At 56.0% G+C, this 27214-nt stretch overlaps 10 protein-coding genes across 10 annotated transcripts; 5 read left to right on the top strand and 5 right to left on the bottom strand.

Annotated features, from left to right (window-relative positions):
• Positions 1-1018: 1018 nt before the first annotated feature.
• Positions 1019-1846, bottom strand: B0H18DRAFT_980240 (uncharacterized protein). The gene is made up of 2 exons (XM_048044447.1): positions 1467-1846; positions 1019-1416 (listed from the first exon to the last, which is right to left on the bottom strand). Exons 1-2 carry the CDS (start codon positions 1683-1685, stop codon positions 1312-1314), a joined length of 324 nt encoding a protein of 107 aa, XP_047898322.1. The 5' UTR covers positions 1686-1846; the 3' UTR covers positions 1019-1311.
• A 916-nt stretch (positions 1847-2762) lies between these two features.
• On the bottom strand, positions 2763-3479 carry B0H18DRAFT_1082818 (uncharacterized protein; the record flags this gene model as incomplete). Its single annotated transcript, XM_048031592.1, has 2 exons — positions 2763-3111; positions 3166-3479. 2 exons carry the CDS (start codon positions 3477-3479, stop codon positions 2763-2765), a joined length of 663 nt encoding a protein of 220 aa, XP_047898321.1.
• A 12-nt stretch (positions 3480-3491) lies between these two features.
• B0H18DRAFT_549098 (uncharacterized protein) lies at positions 3492-4484 on the top strand. Its single transcript, XM_048038562.1, has 2 exons — positions 3492-4007; positions 4074-4484. The coding sequence occupies exons 1-2, from the start codon at positions 3658-3660 to the stop codon at positions 4213-4215; spliced, it is 492 nt and encodes a 163-aa protein (XP_047898320.1). The 5' UTR covers positions 3492-3657; the 3' UTR covers positions 4216-4484.
• An 806-nt stretch (positions 4485-5290) lies between these two features.
• Positions 5291-6671, bottom strand: B0H18DRAFT_548875 (magnesium-dependent phosphatase-1). Its single transcript, XM_048038561.1, has 9 exons — positions 6611-6671; positions 6494-6534; positions 6390-6435; positions 6230-6337; positions 6065-6171; positions 5925-5986; positions 5819-5864; positions 5441-5769; positions 5291-5299 (listed from the first exon to the last, which is right to left on the bottom strand). The coding sequence occupies exons 1-8, from the start codon at positions 6649-6651 to the stop codon at positions 5642-5644; spliced, it is 579 nt and encodes a 192-aa protein (XP_047898319.1). The 5' UTR covers positions 6652-6671; the 3' UTR covers positions 5291-5299; positions 5441-5641.
• Positions 6672-6931: 260 nt separating this feature from the next.
• Positions 6932-9158, top strand: B0H18DRAFT_1082816 (uncharacterized protein; the record flags this gene model as incomplete). Its single annotated transcript, XM_048031591.1, has 8 exons — positions 6932-7009; positions 7055-7172; positions 7264-7550; positions 7931-8068; positions 8512-8644; positions 8856-8917; positions 8989-9063; positions 9096-9158. The coding sequence occupies 8 exons, from the start codon at positions 6932-6934 to the stop codon at positions 9156-9158; spliced, it is 954 nt and encodes a 317-aa protein (XP_047898318.1).
• Positions 9159-9657: 499 nt separating this feature from the next.
• B0H18DRAFT_1114990 (uncharacterized protein) lies at positions 9658-10690 on the top strand (the record flags this gene model as incomplete). Its single annotated transcript, XM_048033195.1, has 2 exons — positions 9658-10159; positions 10254-10690. The coding sequence occupies 2 exons, from the start codon at positions 9658-9660 to the stop codon at positions 10688-10690; spliced, it is 939 nt and encodes a 312-aa protein (XP_047898317.1).
• A 195-nt stretch (positions 10691-10885) lies between these two features.
• Positions 10886-13076, bottom strand: B0H18DRAFT_548863 (uncharacterized protein). Its single transcript, XM_048038560.1, has 4 exons — positions 12411-13076; positions 12279-12350; positions 12214-12225; positions 10886-12164 (listed from the first exon to the last, which is right to left on the bottom strand). The coding sequence occupies exons 1-4, from the start codon at positions 12822-12824 to the stop codon at positions 11085-11087; spliced, it is 1578 nt and encodes a 525-aa protein (XP_047898316.1). The 5' UTR covers positions 12825-13076; the 3' UTR covers positions 10886-11084.
• A 3133-nt stretch (positions 13077-16209) lies between these two features.
• B0H18DRAFT_869761 (ankyrin) lies at positions 16210-16696 on the top strand (the record flags this gene model as incomplete). The annotated part of the gene is made up of 2 exons (XM_048040043.1): positions 16210-16333; positions 16389-16696. Coding segments are annotated over 2 exons (432 nt in total), but the record flags the coding sequence as incomplete, so codon positions are not given.
• Positions 16697-16893: 197 nt separating this feature from the next.
• Positions 16894-22867, bottom strand: B0H18DRAFT_1082813 (uncharacterized protein; the record flags this gene model as incomplete). Its single annotated transcript, XM_048031590.1, has 15 exons — positions 16894-17189; positions 17268-17386; positions 17439-17562; positions 17610-17758; positions 17890-17997; positions 18058-18133; positions 18191-18335; positions 18389-18673; positions 18724-18788; positions 18838-20305; positions 20359-21490; positions 21541-21861; positions 21919-22199; positions 22250-22594; positions 22646-22867. The coding sequence occupies 15 exons, from the start codon at positions 22865-22867 to the stop codon at positions 16894-16896; spliced, it is 5136 nt and encodes a 1711-aa protein (XP_047898314.1).
• Positions 22868-23843: 976 nt separating this feature from the next.
• Positions 23844-27101, top strand: B0H18DRAFT_980209 (uncharacterized protein). The gene is made up of 4 exons (XM_048044446.1): positions 23844-24320; positions 24374-24518; positions 24568-25015; positions 25063-27101. Exons 1-4 carry the CDS (start codon positions 24103-24105, stop codon positions 26817-26819), a joined length of 2568 nt encoding a protein of 855 aa, XP_047898313.1. The 5' UTR covers positions 23844-24102; the 3' UTR covers positions 26820-27101.
• Positions 27102-27214: the final 113 nt, after the last annotated feature.

Raw genomic sequence — 27214 nt, 5'->3', positions numbered from 1 at the left:
GAGATTCGAGATGACTTCCTTAACAGTGCGATACGAGTCGCATGCTGCTTCTCACGCTTTCAGGTCCCACCACTTCTCCGGAGCCAAAAAGTACACAAGGGGAAACCAACCATTCACTACATAACACATACGAGTTTGACTTACTCCTTCAGACGTCTATGCTCCCATGACAGGGTCTTCCGAGCTGATGGCTAGACGGTCTCGACAGTCCGCCATAGCGCGCACCACGACGAGTGGAACTAGTCCTTCAACTGCGTCTGCACTGTTGACGGGAAATTGAAATTAGCATTCGGAGCTGACCACAAAAGAATGGCAGGACGCTATTGCTCCATGGGCGAGGCCTTACCGCAGACATCGGCCGATTGTCACTTCATGTCAAGCGTTAGAGCTGCAGTATTGAGGTGAGCCTCACTATATCTGTTGTGTTTCACTCCCTTTTACTCGGGTCCTGCAGCTGTGGAGCTCGACTATGGCCCGTCCGATGCTTCTGCACGACATGAATGTGCGCGACCGAAGTGATGGGTTTCTGTAACATCGAGGTGCCATGTAGAGACGGACAACATATTGTTGCTCTATCCTCTGGCTCTCTGCTTCATTTGGCGTCTGCGCGCTCCGTTCGAAAGGCGGATGACTGAGCGCAGGCCCACACATCTTCCACCATTCCACAAGTCAGCGATCTCCAGGATGTCCCACAACGCGATTTCGACATGTCCGAGGCGATGTGTCGCCATATCTGGGAGCGATGTTAACTTTGACCTCCTATAGACGCACACGTGCCGATCGTCTTGAGGGGTGGGTCAGTACGGTGATGCCGCCGATCGGTGGACGACACCGGAGGTCCGCTCATCGTGGAAACCGCTCCCTTTCATAATGAAGTACTGACAAGTGTTCGCTTCTCCTACGGATCCGCTGCTTGCGACGTTCTCTCCCTGCTCCGATCTCGTAGATCGATGCGCGGATGGACTTTGTAGGTCCCCATGCGGGTGAGGAGCCACGGTCAACACTGCTTGAAGCTTTTCCAACGGGAAGTGACATCAGCTTTCGAGGTGTGCACTACAATATGATTGTACATGTTCATGAAGTCCTTATTTAAACGTCACTTGTAAAGGCCGTGCCACCGGATTGCGGTCGTGCGGAACGACTCGTCGAGCTACTGTCCGTGCTGCCATAGCAGGCACCTGACAGAGCGGTCGTGGGTGGCGATGCGCTCGCCTTCCACGAGAAACGGTCGCTCCTCCGAGGCGTCTCCACGACAGTCCTCGATGAAGCTAAGCGTGAAGTAAGCGAAGTTTTCCATATTGTCTATGTAGCTCACTCACCTGTTTTGCTCGATACATAGCTGCAAGTCGAGCACCGGCCAGATTTATTGCAACTACAGACCGTTGCGTCGATCCGGCTACGATAGTACGGGTCGTACTATCTCTGGGCGTCAGTCTTCAGGTATGCCCAACAACTTGCTAACGCACATGATGATCTGGCATGCTCTGCATGTCCGCTGGTCTCCGTTCTTTCTTCAGCTTCGCCGGGCTCGCCCTTGTCGGCGGCTTCGGCGGCTCTCTCCGCGTGTGCGCGCGATGATGGTTGGTTATCGTGAGGAAGTTGAACTGGATACTGATCTGCAACTTGATGGGGATGAGCATCGTGTCAGGAAGCGAGGATGCAGAGCTACTAGCGTGCGCTCGCATGGAATGTCGAGCGCCCTCTGAGCGTTATACCGAGAGATCCTGTACAGGCACATCTCTGCGTCAGAAATCTCAGGCCCCTATGCCCGCCTCCTGTCTGGAACAAGGCGGGTATGTTTAGTGCGCCCAGTTGAGGCTGAGTCCCGTGCGGAGAGCCAGAGACAATAACCGCCAGCCGAAATACTTAGATTGCATTCCTCACAACGCACGCCGTGACGTTCGCGCAAAGCGGTGAATGAACCCGAGGACACAAACAGAACAAATCTGCCTTCGCAGTATCGATATCATGATGAGAGCAGGGCGACTCACAGAAGCACGCTGACCCTACCCGCAAATCGAGAGAGAGAAAGATGTTAGATTCTGCCGTTTGGAGGCAAGGGTACGTTACGTTTGGCAAAGGGCACTGGCTCATCCGGGACAACCAGACCAAGGCTGTAGCTTCGCAACTCTGAGTCAAGCGTCGTATTTACCTTCTCGCTAACTAAGCCATGGTGTCATCGAACCCTCTTCGGCGATCGCTCGCTATTGACACGCATAAACCGGGCCTGTCTAACTTACAAAGATCGATGGTATTGTGACGATAGGCAACTTACTGTGACAATTGAGATGTCAGGTGCTGCGACCAAGTGTCATTGTTACTCCAGGGACGCACCAATGAATAGAGCGGTATTGTGTTAAGTCTGGAAGGTATCGGGCCAGGCACGTTGTCTAGTACAATGCGAAGCGCGTACTGCGCGGGGTATCAGTCTGGACAACGCATGGTAGATGAATAAAGATAAGTGTCAAGAACAGCATGAAGCGCAATTGTACAGTACAATACAACAGGAGCAGGAGTAATATCGTGAGCTGGTATCGTGCACAGTCGTGGAGAAGTCCGAGGGAAAGTCCTAAGTGGCAGAGATGGAAGCACAACAGACAAAGGTAGTAGCAGAGAATTACTGGTGGGGAGCCACGCTGCTGTGACATGGGTTGAGCCCGAGGAATATGGAATAACGCGGGTAGAACATACCATGACTAGATAAAGCGGCGTCGACCTGGACGCCTGAGCAAACGTGAGACCTGATGCTGTCGGAATATGCTCTAGACGTGGGCCTGCGCAAGAGAAATAGCATGGCGCATCTTGCCTCGTGTCGCCTCCATCTGCCAGGATGGATAGCCATGGTAGCCCATGGCGCCACACATATTGACAAGCCATTCCTCCATCAGTTTGCGCGTCCACTGGACACCCTTCTGGCGCTTCCCGAGGCGTAAAATGTGTGCGATGTCGTGAGGGTCGTACTTCTCGTAACGGACAAGCTTCAACGCGACCGCCCAGCTCCAGCTAACGCCGACGAGCTCGAGACCGGGCTGGGAGAAGATGGTATTGATCTTCCTGTTCTGGGGACTCATGGCGTCTGTCCAGATGGGGTCATACAACTGACCGTGTGCACTGCACCACATCGCGCTCAGCGACAGCGCGAACAGTGAAGGAATGATGACTCACTCGATGGCCATCGGAAGTGCGACGTCGGCGCACGCGTTCATCCAGTCCGCTCCCAAGTTATACTTGGACGCCGTCGCCGCGATGCAGAACTGCAGGCGCTTGCCAGCATCAGGGACTCCCTTCCTCTGCCACTCCATTTCGAACGAACGGTGGTTGTAGTCCACGTCGCGAGTGCCCGGACGGCAGGCGAGCTTGGGGTGCATCACCATAATGACACCACCGTGGACGACGAGCCGCACTTGACGTCCGAAGTAGCGGAGCAGCCGGTTGGAGAGATCAGTGAGGAGTGTCCACAGCAGGCTACAGGTCAGCATGACCTCGTTGTGGTCCCCGCTGCTGGTGCTTGAGCGCGACGATGATCGGCTTGAAATAGAGCTATGCGACCATTGCGACATCGACATTCCGAGCGCCAGCAACACAACGACAGTCCGGTCGGGCAAGGGCGATTATAAGGAGGGTGCATGAACCAAACACAAGGAGAGCCGGACGTTTATGTACAGCTGGCAGGCGATGAGAAAGTCGATTTCCGCCGCTTTGTTGAGTAGCTGCGGCCGAGCGCTTGAGCGACCCGGTGTCCCCGCCACAGACGCGCCAAAACAACGTGGATCATGCCATCGGCCTCTCACAAGTCTCTCGGCACAATTCCCGCCGTACTATTTGCGGAGCACAGCATCGCCGCAACAGGCCTTGTTTATATTGAACATCCTGCTCATCGACGCCTATGGTAGTTGCCATCGTATCCCATCAGGTAGCAGTGGTACTAAGAATTGTGGGCGTAGCCCGACCGCACTCTTCCATCCTGCATCGAGGCTGGGTTTGGTTAGCTCATTATCAGGTCTTTTGTATGTTCCTGACAAAGTTGAACCGCACGAAGGAGACATCTGACAGGCCTGCGCCTTCTCTCATAGAGATAATCCCATGCGCGCATGTGCACGGTGCATGAACAAACACCTATCATTCCGCCACTCGTGTGGCACTGCGGAGGTCTTCGAAAAGAAGTCGTCCACTGAGGTCTGCGGAGGCTCTACAGAGGCAATACGATGCGGTTGATCATCTCGCGTATACCCAAGAGACTCACCTTTTCATCCTTGCAAACAAACATCCAGCTGATCACATCATGGAAGGTCACAGACGGACCCCGAGTCGCCTCGGAGGTGCGAAGAGCCCAAGAAAGGCCTGACCAGGGGGTGTCCACAAACGTGTCTGCACGCCCGGACAGATGGCCTCCATAATCCGAAGGCGCCGCTGGACGTTCCAAGGTCAGTAGCAACGCAGAGCGAAGATGGCTCAGGCAGAGTAAGCACAATGGAGAACCTGCATGCCGGCAGCAGTAGAGACGAATAGTGGCTTCACTGGCCTGAGTGGCATATGCTGTGTTCGGTCTCATTGAGGATTTGCCTCCCCTGCCGGAGAGCCTGAGCAAGCCCCTTTCAGTAACATAAGCGCACGCCGCGCACGTACCCCAGAGATGTGTGGCATCCGCTCTATTGTCCCGCCCGGACGTAGCACCTCGATCTGCACCCAGTACCCCACGCTAGTCAACTGCGTGTCGGTGGCGTCGAAACGCTATATGGCACCTGAGCCACACGGACACGGACGAGGAAGCTCGGCAGCCCATTCCTGACACTTGGACCTAGAACAACTGCTGCGACACTGTAGCTGTGCGCAAACAGTGCGGGGCCCGTCTCCGTGGTCTTCCGAACGTTCCGAACCGCAGAGGAATGAAATTGGGGAGCATCGGGCGCATAGCCTCGACGCCTCGACGCCGTGTGTGCCCTAGGACAGTGAGTGGTGAATGCTCGTAGCTAGTGGAAGGGCTAAGAGCAGCCTGCGCCGGACGGATGCACATCTGAAACGCCAGTCCGCGCCACCTATACACAGTCTACCCGTCTACGTTTGATGGGGGCTCGGGGAACAGTCGGCGAGATGGTTGAGCAAGTGGATCAAAACCGCTATGTAGAATATGAACTGACATATACCTGTGCCACAATTGAGCTGTCGCGGGCAATGCACAAGTATCGTGGCGAAGCATCGGGTATCGCCTCTAGGATGTAGTCGAAGCGAGGTTGTACGCCTGTTGAGACCGCTCTCCTGCAATTTTTGAGGCGAAGAAGGATGTACTTTTCCCGTAGCACTGATACAGGGGATGATCATCAACGACAAATATGACAAAGAGGTCAGCACTGCAGCGCAAATCTGACGGTCAGATCCAACAGCACCTTGCATGGGTTTGGACAAACAACATTGCGAAACCAATACGAAGGCACACACATACCTGGGACAGAAGCCGACTATATCGAGGATAACCAGGCGCCAGGACCGATACGTATTGCTCTTTGGGGCCAGGCGGAGTGGGGCAAGGAATGCAGTGCCACGCGTTCCAAGGAGTATGCAGAGTGTACAGCTTTCGTACCAATCCCCCCGTCTATGGTATGCGTAAGTCCTGGAGTGATTCGCCGTTCATGGAATAGTACAATCAATCCTCCTCTGCTGTACCTGCAGCGTCTTCAATGACCTCTGCGGGGTGACGCTTCCTCCACAAATCCAATCCGTGTTGGAACACACGCTCGCTGAGCCCACTGGGAACCAGACAGAATGTAACACCTTAAGGATCGTAAAGTCAGCTGGACACTTTTCTTAGATCTCAACATACCTAATGACTCGACCTCTTTGTTCCTGCTCTCATCATCAAAGAACAACTATGTCAAGAGAAGCAGGACACGTCAGAGATGCGATGCACCAGGAGACAAGCTAGCTACCATTTCAGAGTATGGCAAACCCGTCTTCTGGTGCAGTTTCTTGAAGTGCGCGATCTTCGATCCTAAATGTCATATCGTTGGTAGGAATGACACTGGTGCCAGGACTGCGTGTCACGGCTCTACCAAGCTAATCGACTTACCTGGATAGATCTCTTGTTGATCAAAGAACTTGATGGCGGGAGTTGGGGATGCGTGCTTGTCACCGGCTTTCGGGGGGACCAACAGCAAAGACAGAGCTTGGCGAGCGCTGCCGTGGTAAGTACGTCAGACCGACGACAAGAGACACATAATGGACGTGCACCCACAGGGGAGGCGCTCCTGTACGCGAGCAAGCCGCAATCATTACGCCGGCGGCACGCAGGCGATGCAGAATCTCGGGGACGTCGCGGTAAAATGCAATCTCATGATTATATCTGCATCCGTGTTTAGTCCGCTGTTTTGAATGGATGGATGAATGCTGCGCACCTATCGCGGACGCTGTTCACGGCATCGCCGTCACGGCGCAGTGGGGCTATCTCGAAAACAGAGATCAGTGGGCTTCACACGGTGATGTCTCGTGTACGACGCACGAGAAACATGGGTGTCTATCCACAGATCCCAGAGCGTGTAGCTGTGCTGGTGGTAAGTTGACCATGTGGGTGTTCAGTTCAACCTTGAATACGATCAGGAATTGACATTACACGTACTCGAGATCAAATGAAACGAGCTTGGGCAATCTAGAAGTCATCGTGGTTGCAGACAGAGAGGTGAGCGAGGGTCCCAGCGCCGGGTGGCGGGCCGCAAGCGCCGCTAGACTTATTTCCCACGCACCACGAGGCTCTCGACTGCCTGCGTCGGTTTTGGCGTTCGCGGTGGCACTTTGTCTGCGCTCACTCGCTCGAATTTCTGGTTGCGAGATTCCGACTTTCTAGCGACGTTGAGCTCGTTGTTAAAGCTGCTGAGATTACAACTGAACAAATGGTCTCTCTGTCTCAGCACACCACACTGCTTATCTTCGGATGTCTTCAATGAGGACAGGCGGCTCGGGTCCACCGGCAAAACGGGTGAAACTAGAGTCACCGTCTCCTTCACGGTCGCCGAGTGTGGTTGAAATATCACCACCTGGAGGAGAAAACACACCTCATCATGAGGGGGATGAGATCGTCGACGAGGAACACTGCAGTATCTGCCTACAGCCTTTCGTGGACCGCACCGTCGTACCAACTTGCTCTCATGAGTTTTGTTTTGAATGTTTGCTCATCTGGACCGGTGAGCCTTTTTTCGCATTTATTATGCCAATGCTACCAATACGCCGGCTATTAACATCGCAACCTGACTGACTGACTATCCACATGTTTAGACCAGTCGCGCAGGTGCCCGCTGTGCTCTCAATCAACCGGAGACTACCTAATCCACCACATACGCTCGAGGTATGACTACCAGAAACATTATCTCACGGCGTTGCGCACGTCGCCTCGTCCGCAGAGCGCTGCCGCTGCCGCACAACGGGATGCTCGTAGACGCGCCCGGACAAGACGTGAACGCGAGTGGGGCCGACGACAGCGCGAGGCCCAGGATGAAGCAGACGTGCTTGAGCGAGCTATTGAACAGCGCAGATGGGTATATCGACACCATCTATACGCCAAGGTATGTCGCTTTCTAATCCGGCTCACAAAGCATGGTGTATCGGCAGAAGCGACCGCCTTGATATTCCGACGTGCGCCGTAATGCCTCATCTGATCTCAGCCGCTGGATATTTCTATGGCACCCATGTACCTGATTCAGTTGTAAGCTCCACGATGCGACATAGATGGTCGCATGCACATGTAGCTTCTCAGTTACCAAGACGATGGGGTCAGTCCTGTCGAGCTTCAGGGCAGGGGATCTACAGTCCTTATTTGCCTGTGTCACCGGTGGTCCGGCAGACCTGGCGGTCAGTCATGATGGCCCACTATTCGACATCACACTGGCTTATTTACTTGCTGGAGACATGATTCGACCGTTCCTGTGTTGACAAACGTTTACAGCATGTCGCCTCAAATCCGTACACGCGCTACCGCCCGTTCCCAACACCAGCTCAATTTTCGGCGTCGCAGGACCTGATCAGTCGAGCTACTGTGTTCTTGCGACGTGAGCTTCGAGTATGGGTTGGTCTCGACGTTGAGGTCAGTGCCCTTTCATGGTAGCGTGCACTCAGACTTCTTCGTGACGGAAGACGTGGGTGCATCACTGAAGAAGAGGAGCTGACTTGTCGCTTGTCCTTTTTGGCTTTCGACTGCTTTTCGGACCATCCACGCTATTTGAAACGTTGTGCGGGTCTCTGTCACTGGCCATATCGACCTCCGTGATGCTCCACCATTGTCGTGGTATGCTTGACGCTTGCGGCTCCAATGCTCATATGATATCGGGCACGCCTATTACGCTCGCACTTGCGTCTTCTTCCGCCTCAAAAGTGTCCTCGGCTTCTTTGCTTCCTTACCACGTCTGCTCTGCGGATTGTCCCTCATCATGGCGTCTCGCAATGAACTTTAATCTTCCCGACTTCGCGTCCGACCCATTCCCCCCTCGTGTCCTCGGTGTTTTGTGTGGCAATGCGGCGGCCACGTAGTTCTTGACGACCTTTACGCTGTCGCTGATGAAGTCGCTCGACATTCGTTCGGAGCCAGCCGTGCGGCTTCTCGCCGAATTTCTTGACATGGATAGCGGAGGAGAACGCGTGAATGCCGAACATTTCGCTCATGGTGAGTCTCCTTTAGTCCCCGACTTCGATTGTACACGGTGTTTTGCTCTTCTTGCGGAATCACCTGGATTCTCATGACAAATTCGTGCCAATTGATTGATGGCTGCTCGGGCTTTGTTAGCCTGCAGTACTCCCGCCTGCATGCAGTGCATCACGTTCGCCATTATCCTATTGTTCGTTATCGCGAGAAGTCTCTGACCGCAATTTTCCAGAACTGTATAGCTACCTCCGCTCCCCGTACCGTGATCTAGCCCGATATGATGAAGTCGTGCAGGTGAATTGCCCTTTGCGTGTTTGACTGCCAGACTCGTCTCTCACACGTACATTCTCTTTCACATTGCATAGTACGATGTGCCCCCAGATGTACCGTCGCCTTCACTGCCGCAGCGTAGCCGACGGTGGAGGTCTCGGTCTCGTTCTGTCTCGACCTCTCGCTCGCCTCCATCGCCTAGTTCCTCGCCACACGGACCCTCCCGCCGTCCACGTTCTCCCTCGCCTTTATCCCCTCGCCGTAGTAGTCGGTCACATGCTGCATCTACCCCACGGCTCCCGAACGACGGACGTACACCTCACTCTCGCCGCGAGAACTCTTGGCCGTCCGAGCCGCCCACTCAGGCCGATCTGCGGGGGAACAGAGATGAAGAAGACAGCGCCAGATCGCATTACCGCAATCGCGTTGCAGAGTCGAGTATGGTAGTGCATCAAAGAGGGAGAGAATTCTCATCCGGCAGGACGTATAGTACGCCGAAGGGTAAAGGCCCTCTTGTTGATCCCGGCGATCATGCAACTACGACACGCGGAGACCACTCCAACCGTAATGCTGCAGATGGCAACAGGGAGCGTCAAAGTCAAGACCCTTCCCCTCGTTACGTCGAACTAGACGTGGGTCCTAATGGAATGGAGAGGGAGGGTCGAACTGGTTCTCCGCTTCCCCCCACCCTTCTTCACTCAGTGCTTTCCCCTCGGTCTTCGAGGCCGGGGATTCCACCCGATCACACTCATGGACAAAGCGAGATGACACGTCGCATTACCGATGATGCCGCACAGGGCAAACGACCTGACTCGCTGACCGAGACTGCACGTCCCTCGGGTCCCATTACCGGAGAGACACGGCGGAATGCCCCAGCACGCACAAGGACTCGCAATCTACTGGAGTCTGTGCAGGCGCACCTGTCTATACGCCCTAGTCCTGACCATGGATCGACTAAAGCAGGGACGTCGTCGTCGGCTGTTCCTTCTCGTGGAGTTGGCGGAGCCGCCAAACGTAACGAGCTTCTCAATCCTACCCACACAGGCCGTTCTTCTCTGCTCGAGCGGCTGTCTGATCCAGCTCTGGTCCTACCTGCTGAGGAGATCGTGCGAAGTTCTTCTGACGGGTACGCAGAGCAACCCCAACACGACGTTGCGGTACGTTCTCCACCTCTGGCATCTCCACGATTGCAAGCTTCTCCTGTCACTGAGGCGGAAATGCGGCGCTCCGTGCCTTATGAAGTCGGGTCAGCTTCTAATCACATAGGTGAGTTCTACAGCGGCGTGATGATGAGCGTGGAAACACTCTCATCTATGCTTGTGTCTTAATAGAGTTTACGCTGATCGTCTGCGCTCTGCAGACGAGCCTATACCCCCAGCATCTAGTGCTCTGCGCGCACTGTTGTTGAGCAAGCTGGAGGCTGAGAGACGAAATCACTCCCAGAGCACGGCAGCTACGCCTGACGATTTGCGCCGTGCTACTGGCCACGTTTCATCAGCCCGCAATGCATCCGACTCTATTGCGACGGAGGAGCGCGGGGTAGTCAATGGTCAGTCACACAATTCGGCAGAACGGGCCGCCGAGAGGGAGGCCATACTTCGTACCCAGGCACAGCTGCGGATGCGTCTTGCGGCTGCGAGGAAGACTGCTGTATGTGGCACTGAAGGGGGCCTCACCGCAGGTATCAATGCCACCTCGATGCATGGCGATGGGGATGGGAACGAGGCGCTCTCACAGGAGGAGCTGTTGAGAAGCAGGCTGGCAGAACGACGTGGATCTTCCGCCGTACGCATGTAATGGAGTCTCAAAGTATAGACACCTTGAGTAACATTATGTATTGTGGGGGCCTACTTGTAGCATGCGTTCGGTGAATGAATGAATTATCGTAGAATGGGCAAATATCTCGCCCACGTAAGCTTCGGAAGGGTCAGATAGTCTAGGAGCTATAGATTACCTATGCGTAAAGATCGGATTAAGCGTGACATAGTCGTAGGGTGATGGTGACACTAATTGAAACAAAGAGCGATTAGACGATAGTAGGGAGCAGATCAGTTGGAGACAAAGAGCGATTAGACGTTGGTAGGTACGCAGATGAGTTTGCGCCTTGACAATACGTGGTGGAGTTCGTAAGCGACGTTGAAAGATAGGTCGTGGTCGAGATATAACGAGGGGCCAGCTGTGTCAAGATAGGTCAACGACTGGGGTGTGTGGTTTCGTCGGGATGGCGGGAACTTGCGCCCGCTCGGGGGGTGTCCGAGCGAGAAGGGGGTTCCCTAAGACGCGGGTGATATGGTCGGCTGCGAAGCGGGAGAGGCGTCGAGGTGCGGTGGACGCCCTCGACGCCCTCAGCGCGTCTGTTAGGTAGTATGGGTGGAAGCGTCTCGCTCGAACGTGTCGTTATGGCCTCCACTGGCGGTAGTGATAGAGTCATCGAAGGTGGAAGGGCATACGAGCTAGGGGGACGTGACGATGACCCCGGACGAGAGAAGGGCGAAAATGCGGGGTCGTCCCATTGCGGTTGCGGCTCCAGCGTGAACGGCGGGGGGATGTTGAGTGGTGGCATATGTGCGAAGGGCGATTCTGCCTGCTCAAGGCCGTAGGAGGCGCGGCGCAGACCGACAGCAGAGGACGTAGATGAGGGAGGGGCAACAGGAGGCAAGGAAAGAGGATAGCGGTTGGTGGGGTTCGGGCCCAAAACATCCTGCCTTGGGTCGACCACGATCGGGGGCAGCGTAACGCGATGCGGCATCCTCGGGTCATCGCTAAAGCGACGGGATCCTCCGGCGCTAGCAAAATGCGCGCGCGACGGGTCGTCAGCACCGAACGGATTTGGCGGAGGGAAGAGCTGAACTGGGCTCGAACCGGGGAAGGCCGCCATGCCCCGCTGCGCTTCTGGAAACGGCAGCGCGCCCCGGGATTCGCTCGGCAAGGCGGGGTGCGGCGACATCGCGCTACTAGGGCCTGGGATGCCCGGTCCAGATAGCTGCGATAGATTGCCAGATCCCGGGTACTGAGGCGACATATGGGATCCCTGATGGGCGTAGAACTGCGTGCCCGAGGGTCCCGATCCGCGCATAAGAGGGATGACACCTGCGGAAGAACCGCTTCCCGAAGCAAAGCTCGGTTGGCCGTGTGAGGAGGAAGGACCGGCGCCGGCGGATGCATCACTGCTGGGGCCGGGGGGGACGTTGGTGAACGGACCAAACTGAGGGGGTCGTGTCAGAGGTGCGCTCTGCTGACCCCGAGGGCGGCGGGCCTTCTGGCGCTGGTTCTGCAAGCTCCGTCAGTATAGACATACTTCGACGGCCTTGTCAACTCGCCTGGAACCAAATCTATGACAGTTCAGTCAGAACGTATGTCTAGAGATAGTGCTTCGTCCACATACCTGAACCTTCCGAGCGCTGAGACCAATGGCACGACCCACTTCCTCTCGCATGGCAGTCGTCGGGAAGCGTGACTAGACAGACGAGGAAATCAGGTACTGCGTTTCTAGATCGACATGTGTAGCAGAGCTCACCTGGGCAAGAAGTGCGTGTAGTACAGCAGACTGGTGAGGAGTAGTGAGCGTCCTTGTCCGCTTCTTCTTGGGTGGAGAGGTGGTAGGAGCCGCTTGCGATGGCTGGCTAGGACCGGCTTCCCCCTCATTGTCGGCCATATCACCTTGAGAAGATGACGCAGAAGGACTGGAGCGCTCCCTTCGCCTGCCACTAGCCTCGCGCTCCATCTCCTCCCAAGTCGTCTGTCTCGTCGCGTCCCCAGTGGTCCACTGTTCAGACGCGGGTTCGCTGGTAGTGGGCGATGGCCTTCGAGAGGAGCCGTGTGGTGAAACCGAGCGAAGTGCACGTGTCGTGGGCTGACCTGGCCGTCCCTGGTTTTGCTGCTGCCCAGAAGGATTGTTGGTGGACGAGGATCCTGCTGTCGGAAAGCTCATAGCGGAACAAGATTATCATACGGGTTATTATTTGTCGGATTAGTGGAATGGGAATGATTAGTCGTGGAAGGAGGCAATTAGACGGCGAGAAGAGAAATAGTACACAGCAATGAGCCAGAGAGGCCCGAGGTCATTGAGCCGTCGGGCGCGAGGAAAGTGTGCCACGAATGAGGAGGGACGGTATAAATACGGCCCAGGGGCAATCGGCGACCCGATCGTGCGGACGCTCGTAATGACCTGAGACAGGCGCTTTGAGAAACAGAGTCGAAATCAATTCTCTGATCATGAATTGGTGGAAATGGTTGCGAGGCCTGACCAAACCTTCCTCCGTGGCCTCAGCGCCTAGCACTAGACTGCATTTGTATCTAAGACGCCGGCGTGGAATTACATTGGGCTTCCGAGGTCGTAGAATATTGATTGAGCATATATTTCGAGCGCAAGCGTGCGAGATAGCGATGAGCCTGAATCCATATCCAGGCATCCTCCGGCGCTGCCCGGATACTCGGAACCGTCGTGTGACTACGCGGCGCATTCTCTGGCGTCGCGTTGCAACGTGGTAACCGCGTACCCTTGGCTCATCACAGCCTCGCATTGCTACACCCGCATGAGCACGTCAAACGACAGAGATAATCGCAGGGCCTTCGTACCTCACCATTTCAATTCGTACAATGTATCGTAGGCTCGGTGGTAAACGGGAGAGGAGGATGCGGTTAGAATATCCCAACTGAATCCCAACCTTCCCACGTGTCGAAGATGCCCGAATAGTCAAGTCTGCTCATCAAGATCAGCGCTGTCGAGATTGTAGATCGTACGGTGGCCGAGTCGGACCTGGTCGTCAACCATCGTCGCCTCTTGGTCGCCTCGCTCGCCCGTCATTACGCACTTGTCGCACAGTTATTAATCGTAACGTTGACGACTGCTGCTACCATGCTGCTCCAGCTTCTGTGAGTTTTACTTGACTCGTAATATCACCGGGCGCGCGTATTGCGCCGAGTTGCATAGCAGCAGGACCGCGCCGACGGCTTTCTCCAGCTGGGGCTGGCATCCGGACATGTGGCTTCGATTTTAAACAGACTTGCAATTGGTAACCGCGCGCCGCACAAGATAGTCAAGTCAGCTACATATTCCGCGGCCTGACGAAACACAGTAGTTTGCAGCAGCATCCGTGCTTCACTGTTCGATGAATTTGCCTCCGGGGTCGGCTGGTCATTTCCGCCTGATTTCCGCAAGGCGTTGGCACAAGTGAAGCATCGTCACAGACCGATACCAGCGAATGAGATGCCGAGTAAGAAGTGCACCCGAGTCGCTGGAACGAGGCCGTGTGAGTCCCGTAGGCTATTGACACAGTGAGCTCAGCCCCAGTGGTTATCATTCGGCCACCTCAGCTATGCGTCATGCTCGTTGACCGGCCGGGGGCTCTTCGACAGAGTCAATGCATGCAGACCATCTTGTTCACCTCCGAGTACAAGCAGCCTGTTCTTACTGAACGCCGATCAAACGGTCGCCTCGCTGGGACTTTTGACGGCATGGGCCGTCCTAGATGGACCCCGCCGTGTCCAGACCGGCTGGAAGCAAGGCGGTGGAGTCAAATGTGTATACAAGAACCCAATGCATTGACGTGCCTACACAGATAAAGTAATGCGATCAAGGTTGAAGAGGCACATCGCACCGCGATCAGTCCGCACTCATAATGAGGACAACGTAAGGATAGCGTCGAAGACAAAAGACAGATCCGACGCACGGATCTCGAGAACGACGAGGAAATTCATAGAAAACGGCATTGGAAGTCGCGGAGGGAAGGGTAACCGTAGTGCAATTTGAGCGTGAGTAGCAGGGCACGAGTCGGTGGTTCAAGACAATAAACATGGTCGGCCGTGTGATCATCCAGGATTGCACCGACCCACCAGTCTGGGGAAGCATTTGGACGGAGAAGGCAGTCGTGGACCAGGGACATATCGAGGCGATGTTCGACATCTCAGCGCTAGCTGGGATTGTGTAACATCTAATCCTCATACCACACCGACCACGCCGGGTAGGTCAGCTGCTGAAGCCCTGATATTGATAGTGTTCTTCAGCGTTATGGTTATAGGGCGCAATGGGGATAGTGCGTGTCGCCAGCGCTGCGACACACTCCCTACCAGAGAAGGCTGGAAGGTATCATCTTGGGACAAGGGTCGCGCCTGGTCACGCCCCCCCGGCCCCCGTGCTGTGACGATTCGTGTATATCAGTGATCACAACGATCGGCCGCAGCGAATCTCCGTCTTGTTGCCGTACAGGTGCGACTTCATCGCGATGAATACCTTGTAGGTTCAACGACATGAGGAGAACGACACCGGCCGCGCCCACCTGCCGAATCTTGGTAAGTATCCCTCGCCAATGTACATGCGAGTCAGCCTCACAGGCTCGCCAAATACCCGGCCACATGATATCACGCCTTTCGCACCATTACAAGGTGCGAGCCTAGCAACCGGATTGAATTACTGTCTCAATTTAAGTGTGACGGGGCCCGCCCGCTGCGATCGCTGTCAAGATGCCGAGGTGTTCACTGATGTCAAGAATCAAATGCTTTCGGTCATACCGGTGAAAGGGTCCTGATCCGCCAACGATTGCACCTGTTCCTCCGAGGGCGGTGAGAGGTTGTCCGTATAGTCTACTTACTTGAGATCGGAATTGCAGCTAGCACAAGGCTAGGTGGATTGTTGCCTCCGTCCTTCGCAAATAATGACAAAATCATGGTGTAGCTTCGGGACGTGAAGTAGTGAGACCTCGATCGAATCCATTTCATTAATCCAAGCACCCACGCATGCCCGGTCCGACGCAGCACCACGCTACTAACCCCTTCGAGATGTTGTGATACAACAGGATTCAGCCAAAAGCATTGCTTAGTATGCGACTGAATGGACAGACGGGTTTGCAGATACGCCATGTACTGGCTCTGTATCAACGGAAGGCAGCGCAACAAGCAGGATGATCCGCGGCATTCATTTTTACGTATCACGATCGATTTTCTCGATCATTAACCTCCACCGATCGTGTACAATCATTGTGTTCAGCCTGAGTGGCAAGCTCTATCATCCAGAAAGGAGAACCGGTGTGCGAAGACCAGAGGCGTTGAGAAAAGCAGTAGAAAATCAAGACTGCGCGCTTCGGGCCGAAGACGGCATATTATTGAGACTGACCCCGTGAGCAGTCCTGACTCAGTCAGCCTTCAACCACGCGCGATCGTCGTGTTCAGGATCGCGGTAGCGTTCAACTCTAGACGCAACATCGTACCAGACGAAGCAGACAGTAACTACAGATTTGAGATGGTCAGTCATCTCCCACACCGAAGTCTAAGGTCTGACCATCAGTTACTCGTGTTGACAGGCGGCAGCGAACGGAGGCACCTTGCCAGCTGAGACGGTAGAATTCGCCCATCGCATATTTGATGCAGCCAGGAGCGGGGATACGGCGTTGCTATCGCAAGCCATCGACTCGGGACTCCCTGTCAACCTCACGAACGAGAAAGGTTAGGTGGTCGGCGCCGATTGACCTCCACGCTACTGACAATCACATGTACGCAGGGAACACTCTCCTTATGCTCGCGGCCTACAGCGGCCACGCGGATCTGACCGGCACTTTGCTGTCGAAAGGCGCGGACCCGAACAGAGTGAACGACAACGGCCAATCGCCTTTGGCCGGCGCCGTGTTCAAGAATGAGAATGAGGTCGTGCGGATCCTCATGGCCGGCGGCGCCAACCCAAGGCTGGGCACGCCCACTGCGATCCAGACAGCGCGAATCTTCAGAAAGGAAGACGTTTTGGAGATCATGGGAGCGACGGAGGACGATTTGAAGGAGGCACTACCGACTATGCCGGGGCCACCGCACTAGACATTACTCGCTACGGGTACGAATGTACACTGGTAGGTGCGCAGTGTCGCCGTTGCCAGCCTCCTAAGAAGCACTGCAATTAAGGGGTGATGTGTAAGCTACCGTATGTAGACCATGTGAAGCCGAATCATTTATAGGTCAGTCGTGTGCATCCGGACAACAGAAACAGTATGCCCGTCGGGGGCGATGCCAGTGAATTACTGCCGTACCCCCATCTCCTTGCCAACTTCTTTCAAGCACTCTTTGACTACGGAGCGCGCATCCAGTTCGACAGGCCTTCCGTGATCTGCGTCGCCGTCAGCTGCGCCACCTGAAACTGCGGATCCTTCTCGAGGTGAGAGTGCGCTGTTTGGTAGCGAAAGCCCGTCGCGCGGAACCCAAGCTGAAGGCGTCCTTCGCGGTATTGAGACGATCTCGCACAGAATGGGATAGAAATGGAAGAGATGGGCTTTTGATGATCGCTTCACTGCATCCGCGATGAGCTGCGTAGGTTCTAGAGATTGGTCAATCGCTGTGAAGCCAGATATCCAGTCAGCATCGTAAAGGAGGCTACATTCGTGTGAACCCATACCTGGTTGTTGGACACAATATTGTGAAGGGGCGTTGGAAAGCGCTGCCCAGAGCGTTCCCGGCCATAGCTGCAGCTTCAGTAGCTTCTGCAGTACATACAACAGTTCCTCTTCTCTCGCTCTATCCGCGTATAGATGAGAAAGGTTACAGCTGTAATTTGAGCTGTTCGTACCTTGGGAAGGGGAGGTTCCCCCGCAAAGCTTCATCAGCTACATAGTGGACCAGCGTAGCACGGCATCGTTCAAGCATTGATAGTAGACTCAATGCAGCTAGCCTTCTGCGAGCGGGTATACGATCTGCAGGACTGGTTAGTACTGCCCTAAGTCTATTGCTTGCGACTCACCCTTGGCTGTGTCGGAACAGATGAGGAAGAGAAGGTCAAGGCACCAATAAGAGAATCGCTCTCTCGGCCGGAAATGTCCGCTCTCCGTGGTTCCCAGAGCCACAACGTCCGTGCCGAACTTCTCCACTTTCTCGAACTCTTGGGAGAGCCTGCGTGTCCCGGTGTCCCAGTGGAATCTGTGATTGAAGCAGGTGAAGGTGGCATATCATCAGTATCCCGGATCTGGCTTCCTTGGTGTAGCACTCGAGATAGCTGTATGATGAGGTAGTCTGGAATGCACGCGTCTCCAAGGTAGGGGACAACGTCAATCTCAAGGGCGGCGATCAATGCCAGGTCGAAGTTTTCCTCAGTCTCCTGCATGTCTAAGGGGAAGCTGTCGGCGGCCGAACTGCGTTGCGATCAGGAAACGGCGCTGCGGAGAAGTACGTAGAATGGGTGTCACACTTACCAGTCGGCCAAAATCCCTCCACGAAATGTCTCGATGATCTGGCGCCAGATGCCTTCTTGCTGAGCGTCGGGAACATCTAGATTGAGAATCAGCAGAGTCAGCAGACAATCAGTGCGGGGGAATATCTACTCACCTTCTCCGAACTCGCGTAGCTGCGGACCACACTCTTTGACAATGCGGAGGAAATTGTTCGTAGCAGTCTTCCACAGAGGAGGATCTTTTCCAAACTTCGACGGCGCTGGGCACTCATACTTCAACTTGATTGGAATCGCATATGCCTGGTCCAAAGTCTATATGAGTGTATTCCTACGAGCTGGAACGTGGTACATACCGAATAAATCCGCTCCACTGTGCCATCTAAGTATATCGCGCTTTGGCCTTTGAAGCGTAAGAAGAGCTCTACCAGTACGGGCATAATCTTCTTCGAGAGCGCAATATATGTGACACGCCCGGCATTTGATCTCGATGGCGTTGCAGAGACAACGGAAGAGCGCGACGGCATGTCGAAAGCTGCCAAGAAAGGTAGAGTTGCGTACTCGGATAGATCTCGCAGTACCAGTGATGGTGCACCCGGAGATGACAAGTCAACGCCGTCGATCGCTTGCATCACAGTTGCCTGACAGATGTCAGAGTCGTCCTGAACAGGTCGAATTCACATCATCCTACCTGAACGGGACTGAGAGCGTCAATATCTGGTCTGTAGTCGGTTGAGTTCTGGTATGTCAAAACACCTAGAACGAGATCATTTAGACAAGGATGAGTATCATCAAGTTCACATACCTTTCAAGATGGACATGAGACGTTCGAGTCGTTCAAGGGACCATTCGTGTCTTTCGACATTACGCCCGACAGATCTGGTACTGCGAATGACGTCTACGAACGCCATCAAGCTTTCCTGTGTGAAAGGATTCGAATGAAGTCTTGTTTGTTGACCAGAGCCACCCGTCGCGATCATTGCACCCATATCGTCACAGGCATGCCACACTGTGGCCAATGCATCCTTGGTCTTCCCGACCAACTCGCCCTCGCCGGTGGCGAGCGCGTTGATCGACTTATCCAGGCAGCGAAGAGCAGTGGCGGTAACCATCCGGTTGTCATTGCGCCATGAAGACTGTATATGGCCCACGAAGACATCCCACGCCCTAGAGAAACTCTCCAAAGGCATGAGCTTGGTTAAGAGGAACTCGTGGAAGATCGAGCCGATCGATTGCAATGCGAGAATCTTCGACTCATCCCACTGTAGATCAGCAGGATCCGCGGTCGAGTCTTCTTCATCAGTATCAGCGATCGCCTGCTGAGCAGCGACAGTGATCGAATCCAAGAGAGGGAAGGTGATCTTCCATATACACTCGTCCCACGTCCCCAGGCTGAGTGTCGTGCCATAAAGCTGCAGCGTGCGGAATAAGGTTTGTATCGCACCAACTCGCACCTCTGGCCGAGCGTCTGTGCAGAGGCCGAGCACCTCGACCAAGAGGAACATCCACAGCGCGCTGAACTCGTGCTCCGTCTCCGCATCCTTGCGTTTCGCCTGGATGGAGTCTGACACGCCCCAGAGAAGGCTCTCGGCTGCTGTGAGAGCAATGTTTGTATCCGCCTGGCGCCCGAACTTCCCTAGTGTGCTGATACACAGACGGAGATGCTCGGGCGACAAGGAACCGAGAGAATCACAAACCAAGGTCAAGGACTGGAAGGCGATCTTCACTAGTGAGTTGTGCCCCTTGTCGTTCGTGTAACCAAGAGGTGCGGGTTTACGCCGCGGAGTCTCCGGGACAGCAGTAGTGGGTGTCGATAGCGAGTCCGTGGTGGCAGACGAGGGCAAGGTCGTCGGAGTGCATACGCTACTCAACATCTCGAAGATGGTCTCCCACCCAATTACGAGGGTATGTCCGGAAGCCTGCAGAATCTGGTGAAGCGTTTCGAAGCCCATGCGCCGCACCTCAACAGTGGTGCTGTTAGTGGCCATACTATCCGGTATGACCTGTCGAGCAAGAACGTCAAGGACACGTCTCTGCACTTTAGGCTGCAGGTCCCCGGTGGATGACAGATTACGCGGCACCACGACGAGGATGTCATCGAGGATGCGCGCCGCTTGGACTCTCACTGTAGAAGGCGCGAGTGCGTTTCGGATGACGATTAGCAAGTGCTCCGTGATGGGGTCCCATGCGACGTCGGGCGATCTATATATCAGCCGATGGATGTTGAGCATCGCTACGCCGCCGAGCTTGCTAATACCGAAGTCTCCAGACCGCTGTAATCACAGTATCAGCCTACATAGAACACAAGCAAGAGAAAGCTACGCACAGGGGTCTTAGGCATGTGGATCCCACTGACTCTCCTGCGGTGGTGCTCTGCCTGTAATGTGAGGCCAGGGCTAGTAACCAGCTCGTCCAGTGATTCGGACTCTAAGGCGATCTCCTGCGCCTCTGACTGCATGCCGATCATGGCAGCGCTCAGCTTGCACGACGAGCTCACGAAGTGACGGAAAGCGCCGTCGTCCAAGTTCTTGGAGGCGTCAAACAGGCGTTGGATGGCATGCTGCATGCTCTCCGGGTCGAGGTCGGCCAAAAGGGGATGTCGCGTAGTTGTCTGTGGCTGTTGGCCAGCACCCTGGTTTGCCGCGGCGCCTGCTTGAGCTGCGGAGTGAGAGCTGCTGAGGGAGGACACGCGGCTCCCAGGTGCACTGCCCGTCCCCTGTAGAGTCCCACGTTTGCTCGCCGTCGGCTTGGTGCCCCGTACCGTCAGTACGTAGTCGGCGTTCTGCAGAGCCTCGAGGATGTTGAACCAACTTTCGCCGAGACTGCCCGCCAGGAAGAGTCCGCTCGTCACCAGCACCTTCAGACAAGCCATGTTCCTCTCCGACAGGCCAGGAGGCTGCACGGAGCCGCCAATCGTGATCCCCAGGTTCTCCGAGAGCGTGGTCGCGGCACTGCGCGGTGTCATCGGCTCCGTGTAGTGTCCAGCCGAGCCATGGTACGTATCCAGGCTCGAGATCACCCGCGGCGGGATCGCGAGCCGCGCGATGCTCGTGAAAAACGCGTCGCGCGGGGTCGCGAGGCCGAGCATGCCCGCGACGGTGGTGAGCGCCTGGTAACTCGCGAGCACCTCCACGAAGAGCTCGTCCGAGAGGTTCGTCGAGATGAGGAACGACAGTGCGGCGAGGAGCGCGGGCCACCCGCTCTCGACCATCGCGTGCACCGTCCGTAGCTGGTGCGTCGTCGGCTCGTCCGTGGGCAGCGCGGACAGGTCGAGCGCGGGCGGTGCGCGCACGACGGGCTCGCCCGCTGAGCGGGGCCGCTGGATCATGAGCGAGTTGTAGAGCGGCCCCGTGAAAGACGCGAAGCCCTCGCAGAGCGCGACCAGGCATTGGAGGCCGAGCAAATACACGTAGGACTCCGGGATGACGGGCGAGTCTGCCTTGTCGAGCTGGTCGATGCTGCCATGATGCATTGGTTGATATCCTGTTCACACGTGGGCCGCACTCACCATTGAAGTTTCATTGCTGAGCTGTGCAGGCTCAGTCCCGCCTCCGAGCCAATCATACTCAACCCGGCAGAGACGGTGGCACTGGCTGCGGTCGCCACCATGCCCGCGACACCGCCCACGTCGAGGCCGTACCCAGCCAAGTCTGAGCTCGAGCCGCTACTCGTCGGGACACCGACGCCGAACATCTGCGTGCAGACGCCGAGTAGCGCCGGCTTCTCTGTGACGAGGCGCTTCAGCGCGGTGATCAGCGACGTGAACACCTTCGAGCCGCCCTCCTCCGCGTCGTACCGTTCCCATACGTTTCGGATCAGTTCTGCGTCGCTGCAGAGTCTGTAGAAGTGTGAGCACGCGCTGCGTGACAATCTGGTGGATACTCACCCGCGCATGATCTCCATGGCAAGCACCCGCATCCACAACGGACGTGACCCGTACGGATGCCCACTTTCTGCTGGGTCGGCATCTCCGTCTGAACCAACGATCTTGATGAGCAGCATCAAGAAGACCTCAGATTCGGTCTTCAACTCCCCTGAGAACTGCTTGAGTAGCAGGAAGACGACACGCGTCGCTCGCAGTGTTAGTGGGAAGCTTGGCCGGTCGGAGAGTGCCTTGAGTAACAGCGGGGAGAGGTGGTGACGTTGCAGAAGGAGTAGCTCGGGGTGCTATAGCCTAGGGGTCAGGCACTGTTCCGTGAAAGCATATCCTTACTTGCCTTGCGGAAGAGGTCGTGGTAGTTCGTGAGCACGCTCTCGATGAGTTCGAGTGCGAATGTCTTGCGGAGGACCTCCAGCTTGAGGAACCGCGGTCGTTCGGCGTTCGCCAGCAGACACAAGTCCTCGAACACTGCGTACGCGTCTCGCGCCGAGGGGCCCAGTGCCTTTGTCTCTCCGTTCGGCAGCGTGATGTCGACTAAAGTCTTGAGGTCAACTTCGTCCCGCCTGTCCTCGTCCACGACCTTGTCCACGATGAACATGACCAGCTGTCGCAGAGTCGCTGCTGCGGTCGACGATACAACCGCGATACGTGACTCCTGCAGCTTGAAGCAGAGCAGAAGGGCCTATCCGAGGTCATAAGTCAAATGACACAGGTGCCAGCAAGATGCGCCTACATCACCGAGTAGCTGACCGTGGATGGCGGGAAAGTTGGTGATGAGCGACAACAGCGTCTGCAGTATCCGCAGCTGTATATCGACACCCTGGTTCATGCAGTCGCCCATTGTGCTGATGATGACGGGAACGGCGGACTGTGGTACAGCCTTCAGAGCGATGAGGCGCTGAAGGGAGCCGAGGGATATCATGACCACTTTCGCGTTCTTGGTCGCGCAGCCCATGAAGACGGGGCGTAGGAGGTCGTCCGATTGCGGTCCATCTACAAGCCAACAGTGAAACAAACGCGACTAGTTTCAGAGTGCAGTCCCTTACCTCGAGCTAGGTTAGCTGTGGCTTGCTCCGGAGAGGAGCGCAGTATGGCCAGGGACTTCTCCGCGGCCTATGCTCTCATGTTAGTATACACGCGTGCTACGTGACATTGCGGTAGTATCAGCACCTCGCGGACATCAGGATGCTTTCTACGCGTTTCGCTGGAAAGAGACTGAGAGGAGATCAACTTCAGGACACACACAGCCTATGTATTCCGCACCTGGAGTTCCGTAACCAGAAATGCCAACGAGCTCATGTGGGATAGAAGTTGTATCACTTCCTCCTAGAATTCTTGCCAGAGCCAAGCGCACCAGGGTCAAGGATAACGCGACAAGCTGCACGAACACGAAGAGGACGAGGAGAACGAGGACTTACAGCCTGAGCTTGGCTTGAGCCGCAGTGGCAATGAGCGTCAGTGCGGATCTGGCCGGGATCTCGGCGACCCAGTAGTCGGCCAGTCAAACTCAATTGAGTCGTACACATTGCTACGGTAGAGGCCGTTTACGAGCCCAAAGCTCTTCAATGTCACTGCTATAGATACAGAACAATGATTAAGATCTAATAGTAAGAGCAAGATTGAAGAATGATGTCCAGGATGAGTGTGCTTAGGTAATAATTACCAAATCGGGGACTCATCCCTCGGATCCCCACTCCCAATGTACCCTGTAGCGGCCTACAGGTATGTATACACAAGTATGAGATGTCAAAGTACACGAAAGATATGTTTTCATGGCCATGGAAAGAGTAACAGCTGTTCAATAGCTTGCCTTTTTGAGACCCAGGTTGGCCGGGATCGTGGATTCGTGGCCCGATCCAATGCCGAGATGTTAGCCCGATTTAGAGTGCCGCCCTGATCGGTCTCCAAATTCCTGCATTTAGACGCACGTGGGCCCCGACTGCTCCTCCGCCACAACTTCACTCTGAGTGCTGAGACACCTGAGCTACAGCCTACATAGACTCCACAACATTGCACTTTATCATATACTCGCAGTGCTTTTGCGATATCCTGTCAGCGGCGCAGCCCTAACTGCGCTACGTTGTCGCTGGATTAGACTGACCTAGAAAGGCTTGCAGTGGAAGGACTGGCCTGTCTTTAGCCCCGCACAGACTCTTGGGAAGTCGCAACGCAGCTCGAACATCACTGCCCATGAGCGACATCAACGTCACAGATGGCCCTCCTCACGCCAGCGGTAGCGGACTCAAGCTCGTTCTCCCGTCTCTCAAGTCCGTGCAAGCTCTCAAGGGTCAGAAACGAAAGAAGAGCATCGGTTTCGTCCAGGATGAGCCGAAACCCAAGAACCCGAGACCCATCAAGCTCAAGCCGCTGAAAGAGGTGCTTTCGAAGCTGATTGTGCAGATAAAGAAGTCAGTACTATACATCGCACGGACGGCACAGAGACTAACGCCTGCTTCGTCAGGAAAGACGACTACGCTTTCTTCTTGCAACCTGTCGATACCACGAAGGTACTTGGCTATGCGGACCTTATCAAGCGTCCCATGGACCTCGGCACGATGACCACAAAGGTCGAGAAGGGGAGGTATCGGTCGCTGGAGGAGTTCGCCGTGCGTCCTTGCCTCATACCCGCCTGATACTCTCTGACGCCCTCTACAGGATGACCTGAGGCTAGTCACAGCGAACGCAAAGGCATTTAATCCTCCAGGCACCATCTACCACACGGAGGCCGACCGCATCGAGGCCTGGGGACTCGACCACATCTCGAAGGCCGCCGGGACTGTGATCGAGTACGAGACTGACTGGAACATTGACGTCGAACGGGACGACGAGCCTGAGGATGGAGAGAGGGACCAGGAGCGCGCAGGGGACGGGGAGAAGGGCACACCGATGGATGTGGACGACGGAGGATCGGTCGTCAGTGCGCAGACGCCGGTAAACATGCAGTCCGGCAAGCGGAGGGCGGGTGCGAACGCGAAGAAACCGCCGGGTGCGCTTTCGGAGAGCCTGGAAGCAGACGGGGGACTGCCTGGCGCGAAGGATGGGCTCGGCGCCTTCCCGCCAGGATCAGACTGGGCAGAGCTGATGCTCGCGCTGAAGCTGAAAGGTGTGTCGCCTTGGAATCGCTCGCTGTACGATGCTCATGATATACAGGCAAGCGATACCGGACGAAGAAGGAACGTCTGCGAATGGAGCGAGGTGGCCCTCCATACAGAGCAGATGGTAGCCTGGACTACACCGAACTCGAGGATCCGTTCTCCGTCCTCCAAGTTCTCGTTCCAGATCCCCCTGCGCGCCCGCTTCTCACGCCTCTCTACCCTCCTGCTCCATCCGCCGAACAGCCCACTCAACCCAATCAGCCATCCACTTCCACACTCCCGCCATTCCCCACGCCCGTCACCGTACCTACGTCCCCGGCGGCACCTGAACCCAGCATTCCTTCCTTGAACGCTTCATCGACTCCAACAAAAAAGCGGAAACGTCGTCATTGGACGATCGTGCGCAACGCACCTTCTCGACGGGCCAAGGAGCGCGAGGACGAAGACGAAGAAGAACCGCCTTGGAAGGCCCCACGGATACCCTCCGCGAGTGACTATGGCTCGTTCGCCGAGCTCCAGAACATCTTGGCCACTGAAGGCGCCGCAGCCAACGTGAACGACCTCGGCTCAGAGCGGAGGCTATTGGAGGCCATACGCACGAGCGTCGAGGGCGCGAGCGCACGGAACAAGGGCAAAGACGTAGACCGGGGGCAGTCCAGCGCAGCAGACGACGACGACAATGCGTACTGGAGAACCCACGGCGACCCGGCACACGAGTATATTCGCGACGTCGTCTACGGCGGCGTGGACGGGTACGCCTACGCGCGGAGCATCGCGCAGTTCGTCCACCTCGATGAGCCGCTCGAAGACACATCCGGGCCGCCCACATACGACGCGCTCGGCATGCCCCTCGCGCACTACGTCTCGCAGCACGTCCTCGACCCCCTCACAGGCGGGCTCCACAGCGTCCTCGCGGACGCCTTCAGCGCGCTGCACGACCCCGTCCACCAAGCGCACGCCCCCGAGCGCGTGCGCGCCCAGATCGCGCTCTCCCTCCAGACGTTCCCCTCCGCCGCCCGTGCACTTGCAGCGCTCTCCGCGCGGCTCGACATGACCCCACTCGTGCACGAGCCAGACGAACTTTATAGCGTCGAGGCGCACTGGGCGGGCAATGTGTACCGCGAGGAGAAGCGCCGTAGGGAGGAGGAGGAGCAGGCGCGGGGCGACGCTGCGGCGTTCTTGCGGTTCGCGATCGAGCAACACCAGGAGGCGCAGGCGCAGACACAGGGGCAGGGGCAAAGTGCTAGCGGGGATACGGCGAAGGCGGGCGCTGCGCAGGAGGACCCGGAGGTGTTGCAGTATGTGCTGGGGCTCGTGGCGGATACGATCGAGGGGATGATCAACGACAGGACGGGAGTGACCGCTGGAGATGGGGATAGAAGCGAGGCGGACATGAAGGACGCGACTATGCATTCTCCGCAACCCTCGGGTGACGATGCCCGGGCAGTCTCATCGGGGATCGACGTCGATGTCGACATCGACATGGAGCCCAAGGACGAGCCTTCACCATCTCCTAAAGTTGAAGCTGATCAGAGCGCGTCGCTCGCACCCGCGCAGAAGAAAGAAGAGAGATCGTCGCAGTCTGCCCCTTCATCCCCTGCACAACCCGACGCGCCATACCAAGCCACTGCGCCGCAGGCGTTCCCCATTCCAAAGGTCGAAGTCGCCGCCGCAGAGGACCCTGCAATGCGAGCTCTTCGTATGAACCTGCTCGGTCTTGCCAAGCGTGCACCCCTACAGGCCATCGCGCCCCTGCCCGCTGCTTTGGTGCCTGAGAATCTGAGGAGTGTAGTTCCCTTGCTTCCAACATGATTTTATCTCATGTCCTTTGATGAAAACATGGCGAAGAAGCAAAGGTCTGTACGCTTTATGTTGTGGCCCAGCACACCTAGCACACGTTATGATGCATTTAACAGACGATGGAAGACAGTATATACTTATGTCGCTGTAGGTGTCTAGGTCGACTCTACGAGTAGGGATGTGATATGCATCGCATCAATCATGATTCACTGTCTTCAACACCGCTGCCAATAGCCACATCGCTCACGGGGTCCTCGAAAGTCAATGTGTCGGTCCAGAGGCTCTAGTCATCCAGTGGGTGTATGGCGGCGTTGTGACGGGACGGAAGCCCTCTGTCATCAAGTTTTTAGTGGCAGTCCACCTCGCCTCGAACTGAATACCAAAATTCCTTCCGTGCCATTCAGGAT

The sequence above is a fragment of the Fomitopsis serialis genome, assembly GCF_022376445.1.
Source record: "Fomitopsis serialis strain Sig1Antser10 chromosome Unknown B0H18scaffold_6, whole genome shotgun sequence".
NCBI classification, from domain to species: domain Eukaryota; kingdom Fungi; phylum Basidiomycota; class Agaricomycetes; order Polyporales; family Fomitopsidaceae; genus Fomitopsis; species Fomitopsis serialis.
Note: the sequence above shows the minus strand (reverse complement) of the source record. Positions and strands in the feature narration are given on the sequence as shown.

Coding starts and splice junctions, on each gene's coding strand:
- B0H18DRAFT_980240 (XM_048044447.1), bottom strand. CDS start 1,685: ATGCGAGCGCACGCTAGTAGCTCTGCATCCTCGCTTCCTGACACGATG. Junction 1,417..1,466: donor AGAGCATGCCAGATCATCAT/GTGCGTTAGCAA, acceptor GCCCAGAGATAG/TACGACCCGTACTATCGTAG.
- B0H18DRAFT_549098 (XM_048038562.1), top strand. CDS start 3,658: ATGTACAGCTGGCAGGCGATGAGAAAGTCGATTTCCGCCGCTTTGTTG. Junction 4,008..4,073: donor AGCTCATTATCAGGTCTTTT/GTATGTTCCTGA, acceptor CTTCTCTCATAG/AGATAATCCCATGCGCGCAT.
- B0H18DRAFT_548875 (XM_048038561.1), bottom strand. CDS start 6,651: ATGACTTCTAGATTGCCCAAGCTCGTTTCATTTGATCTCGA. Junction 6,436..6,493: donor GATAGACACCCATGTTTCTC/GTGCGTCGTACA, acceptor TTTTCGAGATAG/CCCCACTGCGCCGTGACGGC. Junction 6,338..6,389: donor GTGAACAGCGTCCGCGATAG/GTGCGCAGCATT, acceptor ACACGGATGCAG/ATATAATCATGAGATTGCAT.
- B0H18DRAFT_548863 (XM_048038560.1), bottom strand. CDS start 12,824: ATGAGCTTTCCGACAGCAGGATCCTCGTCCACCAACAATCCTTCTGGG. Junction 12,351..12,410: donor TACACGCACTTCTTGCCCAG/GTGAGCTCTGCT, acceptor TCGTCTGTCTAG/TCACGCTTCCCGACGACTGC.
- B0H18DRAFT_980209 (XM_048044446.1), top strand. CDS start 24,103: ATGAGCGACATCAACGTCACAGATGGCCCTCCTCACGCCAGCGGTAGC. Junction 24,519..24,567: donor GGTCGCTGGAGGAGTTCGCC/GTGCGTCCTTGC, acceptor CGCCCTCTACAG/GATGACCTGAGGCTAGTCAC. Junction 25,016..25,062: donor GCTCGCGCTGAAGCTGAAAG/GTGTGTCGCCTT, acceptor CATGATATACAG/GCAAGCGATACCGGACGAAG.